This window comes from Squalius cephalus (assembly GCF_949319135.1).
Source record: "Squalius cephalus genome assembly, chromosome: 15".
Taxonomy (NCBI): Eukaryota; Metazoa; Chordata; class Actinopteri; order Cypriniformes; family Leuciscidae; genus Squalius; species Squalius cephalus.
In genome coordinates this window covers 4,361,423-4,370,660 of record NC_137136.1, presented here as the reverse complement: position 1 = coordinate 4,370,660, position 9,238 = coordinate 4,361,423, and the positions used below count along the sequence as shown (strand labels likewise).

The 9,238-nt window shown below is 34.2% G+C and overlaps 3 protein-coding genes across 11 annotated transcripts in view; 1 reads left to right on the top strand and 2 right to left on the bottom strand.

Annotated features, from left to right (window-relative positions):
• Positions 1 to 975: 975 nt before the first annotated feature.
• On the bottom strand, positions 976 to 5,467 carry LOC307172612 (uncharacterized protein). Its single transcript, XM_079895137.1, has 8 exons — positions 5,279 to 5,467; positions 3,285 to 3,447; positions 2,068 to 2,169; positions 1,924 to 1,980; positions 1,743 to 1,829; positions 1,611 to 1,634; positions 1,400 to 1,522; positions 976 to 1,314 (listed from the first exon to the last, which is right to left on the bottom strand). Exons 2-8 carry the CDS (start codon positions 3,441 to 3,443, stop codon positions 1,285 to 1,287), a joined length of 582 nt encoding a protein of 193 aa, XP_079751263.1. The 5' UTR covers positions 3,444 to 3,447; positions 5,279 to 5,467; the 3' UTR covers positions 976 to 1,284.
• LOC307172614 (uncharacterized protein) lies at positions 5,439 to 8,163 on the top strand. The gene is made up of 6 exons (XM_079895139.1): positions 5,439 to 5,515; positions 5,948 to 6,123; positions 6,451 to 6,570; positions 6,723 to 6,779; positions 6,852 to 6,953; positions 7,564 to 8,163. Exons 2-6 carry the CDS (start codon positions 5,959 to 5,961, stop codon positions 7,660 to 7,662), a joined length of 543 nt encoding a protein of 180 aa, XP_079751265.1. The 5' UTR covers positions 5,439 to 5,515; positions 5,948 to 5,958; the 3' UTR covers positions 7,663 to 8,163.
• Positions 7,866 to 9,238, bottom strand: part of plekhg4b (pleckstrin homology domain containing, family G (with RhoGef domain) member 4B) — a 70,306-nt gene continuing 68,933 nt past the window's right edge. For 5 of the 9 annotated variants that reach the window (XM_079895116.1, XM_079895119.1, XM_079895117.1 and 2 more), the window contains one exon: positions 7,868 to 8,572. Coding sequence is in view for 4 of the 9 variants with exons in the window: in XM_079895120.1 (XP_079751246.1) it covers positions 8,567 to 8,572 (6 nt within the window). In the remaining 5 variants the exon portion in view is untranslated. Of the gene's footprint in view, positions 8,573 to 9,238 lie in introns of all 9 variants that reach the window. The other 4 variants (XM_079895120.1, XM_079895122.1, XM_079895121.1 and 1 more) reach the window with 1 other exon arrangement.

Below are 9,238 nucleotides of genomic sequence, written 5' to 3'. Positions count from 1 at the left end.
CAAATCTGTATTGACTATAGAATAATTCCATATAAAACAATAGTGGATTTAACATTGATCAAAATATAACATCTAATGTTAAAATGCATATTTTTAATGTAACCCTCTCCCTTTAAATACTTTGGTCAGTTCAAGAGTGATTTGTGTAATTTTTTATAATTTATTTGAAAGTATTAAAAGAGCAGTTTCATGTCTGTCCTGTTTGAGGTTGATATGGGATTTAGAAAGTAATTAGTAATAAGTAATGAAATACTTTTAGAGAAAATACTGTTGAAGATGTAATTAGTAATTAATGACTTTTGATGAGTAACTTCCCCAACACTGTAAAGCAGTGGCATTCAGGCGTTAGCGTGACTGAAGCGTGCACATGCTTGTTGAGGTCATTTGCACGTGGTGAGATGTTTTTTTAGGCTCGAGTTATATTTAAGGTAGAATAAAATTCTGCAAACCACTGGACATATGAAGTATGTTACGTAGGTGTGATCGAGCAGGGAACAGGCCTGATGCACAATGGGTTTTTATTTTATTTTTGATGATTATTTTGTTGCATTAGAATCTGTTGTGGTTGTTTTTCATATTGTAACGCCCACTGAGCTTCACACATCTTCATGGTCAACGGCAGGAACTGTGGTTTTAACTAAAGAACTCACAAACACAAGCAGCAAATGTGTTTCACAGTTCAGTGATCGTTTCATGAAACCCTACTTTCTTGTATTGTTAGTATTTGATGATTTTTAGCTAGTATTTATTATTAAAACAACAAAAATATTATTTTTTTGCAAATAAAAGTAAATTATCATAATTTCTTAAATATATTTTAATTAATATAAATAAAAAATGTATGAAAAGAAATTAAATATATTTAATACAATGTGTGTGTGTGTGTGTGTGTGTGTGTGTGTGTGTGTGTTTCAAATACAGTAGCTTAATTGATTATCCATTATTGCACAGAAACAAAGCACAAACTGATGAAGAGAAATTCAAAAACAGTACTTTAATAGTGATCACATAGAAAATTAATCAAGCTTATCATTGTATATTTACATTTATGCATTTGGCAAACACTTTTATCCAAAGCGATTTACATTGCATTCAATATAAACATTTGCCCTATTCATACGCTCACTGCGAATCAAATCCATGACGTCGACACGGCAGTGCAACGCTCTACCAGCTGAGCTTCAGACAAAAGGGCATTAAACAAACATCTATATACATATTCAGATGCAATTAAAGAAATACAGAGAAATCCACACGTCTAGGTGTGTCCATCTCACTGTCCAATCAAACGTCTTGCTTGATAGTGATCAAGGGCTGTATTGAATAAAGAAAAGTTTTATTGTAGTGTTTTATTGTTTGATAGTTCAGCAAGTTTTGTTGATTCAAACTGAAAACTTACCAGTGTGTTGAAATGAGGTCTGCATATGGCTTTACTCTCCCAGTAGATCAGAACCAGAGCCAGAATCAACTCCAGCCCGCACAACACGCAGATCACCACCTTCAGCCCAACAAACATATGGCTCTGGCGGAAAACAATAATAATAAATGAATAAATGAATGTGCACATGATAATTAACATCAGCTCGTAAGTGCAGGTTTGCTACATGTACCTTTGAAATGTCATTTCTGCCATACTGCAAAAATAAAGTAAATCAATGAGATATATGCACAGCACTCCAATCCTGGCTTCTGTAAGTCATACAGTATATGTGTGAAGAATGATAAATGTCCTGTAGGCCTACCGGTCCTTGACTCATCACCGAGCAGATAACTATAGCTGCGATGGACCAGAAAAGGCTGATAACGTTGAATATGAAGGACAGTTTCACCTTTCAGAACAAGAAGATAAATGATTCAATTCAGTATCCATCATGATAAAAAAAAAAAAAAAGTCTGGATAATATTTGTCCTGTGATCACTTACCACAGGCATGAACGGAGACTTTCCAGCAGCAAATGACAGAATGCCACTTGCAATGTACTAAATAACAGAGATGTATGTGTGTTTACATGAATAAAAACTTAAAATTAGCTGTGATAAATAGAAACATGATTGCTATGTTCTCACCAGGGCACAAGGTAGGGTGTACACTAAATGATGCCCATCGTATTCAAGAGCAAGGAGGATGCCGATGCAAATGACAAACGCTCCAATGCTGAGCTGAGCCGCCTGCAACATCAACAACATTCATACAGTCATAATTCTCATCAAACTACATATAGTCAAGAAGTCTGAGATCACTTTGAACATGAACATTTTCCAAATGTAGAACTAAGGATAACACTTTAGTCTAGGGTCCAATTCTCACTACTAACTAGTTGCTTATTAGCATGCATCTAGGATATTGGCTGTTTATTGTACTTATAAAGCACATATTAATGCCTTATTCTGCATGACTTTCTACATCCCTTAATCCACCCAACACCGATACTTTAATAACTATTAATAAGCAGTGATTATGAGTTTATTGAGGCAAAAGTTATAGTTAATAGTGAGAAATGGACCATAAACTAAAGTGTGACCAAACTAAGATATTTATAGATATTTTAGATTCTAGATGATTAATGAAATGTAAGTAAATGAATGTCATTGATCACGTGACTCTTTGTACAGACGATCAGATATCTTCAAATCATGCTAGAAAACATAATTATCAGGCTTTGTTCATGCAGCTCCAGCATAAGAGAAACACACCAAATACAAAAATGTATTAAATTGCAATGGAAAGAAGCATTTTCACTGGTGTTCTCAGACTTTTGGTCCCCACTGCGTGTATAAAAATGGGTATATTATAATAGGCCTATGTATTTTTGCATATAGTAGATATATCTTTGATGGGAAACTCTAGTCATGTAACTGACATATAAATGCTAATCTGTTGAAATCAGGGTCACAAATCAACCAACAATCAGGCCAGAAATACCACTGAAACTCATGAAACGTCCCAGATATCGCAGCAAAAACAAGAGCAGCAAAAAAAAAGTAGTGAATTCCTGTTTATTTTCTGTTATGCATCACCTGATGTATTTCAAGATAATCTATTCTGACGACACGAGTGTCGCTGCAACTAAAACGAAACTAAAATCAACTCACAACTTTGACTACATCAAAATCCACAGTGATGGTAGACAGAGAGTTTAAATGTTCAGAAAAATAAAGATAAAAAATGCACAAATAAAAAAAAATCTGGGACAAAAATATGAGCCCCTAAATAAAATAAATGAATATCTGACATTTGTATTTGACATTATTATGCATTTAAATCTTGGTATGTATAGGCCTACCCCGAGTTCCTTTGGTCGTCCTTTCAGAAAAACCTTGTACGCATCTTTGAAGATGCAGGTGAATTTCTCGGGCATCAGCTGGCCCTCTCTGATGCTCCTGATGCTTCCCAGAGGAATGGTAATGACCATGCAGTCATCCGGCTTAAACGTGTACCGCATTTTTCTGTCAATTGAAAAGAATATTGTTACATAATGGATCACAAAATGAATGTGCCAACTTTCAACAGTTCAAATGAGGACAGAAGGAGAGACTGAAGTCGGCTGGCAGAAGCAGAACGACTAATAATAACCCTCTGGTGCTGTTCGGCCACGTTCGACAGAAAAAAAAGTATTTTTTATAAATGTATTTATTAATTTGTTACTTTATCGTAATGGTACGAAACTTGGTAAAGGTTTTGACACTTGCTGTGTGAACACACACACACAGACACAAAAACCATGGAAAGGTTAAATTTTCCTGAAAAAAATAGTCACACTTGTTCGTAGTCACACTTGTATTGTTCGTGGTCAAAAATGGCCTAGTGGAAACGTTTGGTACTGCGCACAAACAAATTCTTACTGAAAGCTAATTTTTTGCGACATCAACCTCAAATTTGGAACACAGCTTGTTTAGATTGTTTGTTTTTTAAGAGTAAAACACGTTTTGGAAAATATCTATTTCATATAAAAACTGGAAATGGTGTTTTTGTGCTTTTTTGAAGTTCACTTTTTAAACTTTTTTTTTCCACTTCAGTAATAAACTGCCTTTAGTCTGGTCAGATTTATGATAGTTTAAGTTTAAGCTCAAAAAAGTAAATAAATGGATTATAACTACTGCATAAATATAATTGAGTACCATTAAATCATCTAAATAATAATAATAATAATTAAATAAAAGACATTATCAAACTAAAATATAGTACAATCATTTCATTATAATGGAAAAAAAGCACCAGAGGGTTAAACAGCAAAACATGGTTTTGTTGTGGAAAATCTCACAGACTTTTTTAAATGCCTCCTTTATATGTACCTTTCTGTGAGGTAAGATATACAGCATATGTATGGCTTTCAAGGTTTCCAGTTACTTAGTTACAGTTTGCCTGGCTTACATAATGCCCAGGATCCTCCACAAGTTCCTTTTCTATGTATTTCTGTCTTGTTTTCCAGTAAAAATATCTAAACATTCTTAAATCAAGATACATTTACTTGAGAAGCAAAATGACATCAGATATTAAGTCTTGTTTACTGAACAAATTATCAAAATGAAGTAAGTGTATGCTTTAAACAACAAATATCTTCCAATGATGTCAGAAAAATGGAAAACACCCCATATGTATTTTAGTTTGAAGCAAAAACTCACTTCATTTCAATCATTTTTTGATTCTCAAGAATATGTATCTTTATTTAGGAATGTTTAGATATTTGTACTGGAGAACCGAGGAAGAAAATCATGTTTTGCAGTGTAATAAAAGAGTTAAATAGAATCATATATCATAAATGAATTAAAATAGTCAGAGAATGTTAGTTTGGATAAAAATAAACATGTTTGTCAGTTGCTTCACTTAAAACGCCACACATAATTTTAGCCATGAACTCAAGTTTAGGAATAGCCTATATCCACTAAAAAACTATAAAAAAGTGTCTCAAATGACACAAACCCAACCACGGTTTAGAAAATGCCCAGTTTCAAACGTGTTTACAGGAAGTCTGAGGTGAATATACAACTTATAGCTAATAAAAAAAAGAGATTTCCGAGTTATCGGAAGGTCTAATAAAACACAACGCATCAACAATCTTATGTAGTTTTGTAGGTGTCACCTAATATATTTAGGTTGATTCAGTAATGTTAAATAAAACATTTTTGGAATAAAATCCATTAATTTAGACGTAAGCACATGAATCACATGTTTAGGTTAAGTTACCATTTTCTCAGGGTAGGCCTGCCCGACCTCTCTGACTCTCACTATAAGAGGGGTTTGTGTTTCAGGTAAAGAGTGGTAAATAAATTGTCTTACCAGCTGGAGAATATGTGTGAAGGCTTTATGAAGTTTCTGCTCAGATAGCAGAAGTTTATTTGAGAAATGCAGCTCACATCATCGGGTCTCACATCACAGTTCCTTTTTTTTTTTTTTTTTTTTTTTTTTTTTTGGACCAACCACATGAAAGTGGCTTGTTGGCTACCAAGAAAAAAACACTAAAGTGACACACTATGCTCTTTTCTAGACTTTAATACGGAAGACAGACTCGGCTCGGTAAGATGAACTCATGAAGCTTTGCATTTTTATATGTATTTTTAATGAAGAGCTGTATACGATTATATTTGTAAATATTATATTTACAAAACTGAACATTTAAATGACTGTGGTAAGGCGATTAATATTACAACATTCCTAGCAGAGAAGCGTGAATACACATTAATGAGGGTTTCATGCATCTTTAAAAACAGACATGATCAGTAACTTGACTATTCAATTCATATTTGTTTTATTTGCTTTTTCCCAACGTTTAATTTTGGGTTACTGTTACCCGTCTAGGGTAAAGGACTTAACATGAAAACAACAACAACAATGCGGTTTATTTTATGGAAAAGTGAATGAAACAATATTTATCGAGTTTTAACAGGTTTATGGTACAATTGGATTATATTTCTGCTTGTTGATTTGAGTGTGTTTGTCTTCGTGCAGTGGTTGAGAACATGGCTAAAGCAGATATTGCGATGGAGATTCGGCACGAGGACCCAGCAGGAGGAAGACGAGATGATGAAGGGCCGCTCATCAAGTATTACCGCGCCAGTGAAGCTCTGCCGGGCACAGTGCCAGTCCTGCACGGGCTCCTGAGGAAGGGACCCGCCACCTGCGCGGTAACCCAGAACACCACCAGCTTTTACAGCATTTACTGACCTTTAGTTGAGCTACCAGAAGAAAACAGCCTGCTAAACATGATTATGCAATCATTTAAGACATTTCTCCTTAAATATAGAACCTTTTTGGCATGAACCCTCGAGTTCTTTATAAAATTAACCATTTTTTCCCCTAAGAGTGTGTTCTAGTTGGCTAATAAAATTAATTAATAAATGAATAAAGTGAGAACAGCTGAAGGCCCATGCTGAGCTTAGCCTGTAAATTTAGAATTTGTCAATATAAAAAATGTGATTGTAAAGGTTATTATTACTGTTGTCCTGCTGTAGGCCGTGCAAATGTCCAGTGGGATCCTGAGTTTTGCAATAGGGGTGGTGTTTGCAGCATCATTCGCTATCAATAATAGTCTACTGACCTTATTCCGAGTGCCAATCGTTACTGGAATAATGGTGAGCTTCATTTGCTTCTGTGATATTATGAAAATGTTTCATTGTGCAGCACATGCAGGAATGTTACAGAATCGTACAGATAATAATCTGTTTATTCATCAATAATGTTAATCATTTGAAACAATAAAATGCTGTTTCCTTTTGTCTTCTAGTTTGTCGTGGCTGGAACCTTGTCTAATCTTCTGTACAAAAGCCCCGGGCTTCTGCAGGTTAGTGTGTGCATTTAACAAAAACCGTCTTTGGAAAGTACAAGCGTTCATCAAGAGTTTTATTTTGAACAGACTTGCTTCATCGCCAACATCTCATGTCTGGTGGTGTCTGGGGTCGGAGTGATTCTTCTAGTTGTTGACCTTCATCCAGGTGGAAATCAAATCCAGAACAAGGTAGAATTAGTAATTCTTAACAATTCCTGCGCTGTTGTTATGAACATTTGTGCTTCACATTTGGTCTTTCATCTTATTTTATTAAATGCATAAAACATGTTTTCAGATTCGATAGCAATACTGTACTGTCAACATTTTTGATTATTTACAGTTTAAAGATAAATGTGCCAAATAAAGACTGAAGACTCAAAATCAAAAGGGGAGAATATATATGTATAATCAAACACATAAATAAAATCGTTTTAAAATGTAGTAAAAATTTATAGTATAAAATAAAGAATTTAGCAAAAAGAAAATCAAGCCTATTTTAAGGATCATTAGGATTCTTTGCATTGTGACATTGTTTAATAATGCACATAAAAATGACTGCAATATAATGGGTTGTTTTATTTAATTAAGCATAAATTGCTGGCAGTATAACAAATAAATATGAAAATCTTAAAAAAGAAATATAACTTATTTTGAGATCAAATATGGCCTGAACTTGTTCTTTACAGGTCCTGTAAAATTGTCCCTGTAGGATTGAAAAGCATGTATTGATCCAGGTTGACATTTGTGCTGGTTTATTGTTGTCAGATGTTATCGGTGTGTGTGTGTTTGCGTCCTGCAGATGGAGGTGCTGGTGCTGTGTGTGACTCTGATGGACATGCTCATCGCTGCAGTGCTGATATACTGGTTTTACAGAGAGAAGCGTGACCATAAGCAGTGACGCCTCTGTGTTCGCAGTCTTCATCTCTGTGCTGTTGGAGCTCATCGTTTCTCAGAAGGTTAAGCAACAATAATAGAATTAAAGAACTAAAAAAAGAAGAAGAAGCAGTAGCTACAGCTAAACTCTCCTTACTCATGATGCAATTTCTGAAATTCAGTCGTGGGAATTGAAGTCGTGAAGCCGTATAACAGTGACGAACACATGTGGATGATTTGACTTTTAATGGGACTTGTTAGTGAATTCCAGTAAAATACAACAGTTCTTGTATTTCATAACATTCTTTAGCAAGAATGAAGAACTAAAGCACAGACTCTGCTTCCGACCCTCATAACAACTGCTTGTAGCTTATTGTGTTTGAGCATTTTATTACCTGTAAAGCTGGATATCATTTCTCTGTACATATTTTCACATTTTTACACTGAATTAATGTATTTTCTGTATCTGTTACATATGAATTTGAGTTAATAAAACACCATCTTAATAAATTACAGAATTCAATACAGCTTTCATTTTTTTTTACCGTTTTATTTTTTATTTTCAAAGTAAAAAGATGGACTCAGTCCTTAATAAAAATGCAATCCTCAATGGATTTTATTAGTAGTGCCAGTACTCTCAACTATTTAAAGACACTTTGTACAGATCAGTCAAATGTCGAGTGGTGAATCTGCGGCTCGTAGCAAAGTCTCTGTTGTGCCGGTGGAATCATGTTTCTTAAAGTGAAAAACGTAAAAATATAAAAACGCTTGAAATAATTTACATCCGTGACCTTGTCGCCCCGGTCCAATAACGTACCAGCACTGGTGAGGCTCTGGACGATTATCAGAAGTTACGAAATGGCTCAGTGCATATCGAGCTCCAACATTCAGTCCAACAGCTGTTTTTCCATCTCTCCGTCTCTGTGGATTCACAGCTGGAAAAACAAAAGAAAACAAGTTATTAGAAACGCCTGACGTGCAAGTCTCTGCTAAGAGTTTGATCTTTATTAGAAGCGTTCACACTCACAGCGATCATGGGAACTGCTGGTTGCAAGGGCTGCATGATATATCAAAATATGGCTTATTCAGGCCTGGGACCAGCTTTGAGATGCAAGATGTATTACTGTTTTTTACATTATAAAATATCATTTTTATTTTCTCCTGATAACACATATTTGTGACAATTTTGTGATTTCAGATTTCACAATAGGGGCAAGGTTTTGAAAGGGACTATTAGTAACACTGCTATACTATTTTTAGAAGCATAAATCACTACATTTCTATTTAGCTTCTTGCTCATTTTGTGAAATACTGTAACAAATGCAATTATGCATTTTCTTTAATGCTTCAAAACTAATCCCACATATGTCTATTATTAACATTATGTATGAATAATTATGTTATTCTATATCTACTGGGGGATATATAAAAAAAGGAACAAACTTTTTATTTTTGCACTGGGACTTTTATTTTCTTCCTAATGAGTGTAATAATTGTACAGTTGGAATATTTTTTAAGAAATACTATTTTTTCTTTCAAAATAATTTATATATATTTCTTTTTGTTTAATATTTGTATTTAATAATAATCACAATAAAAAA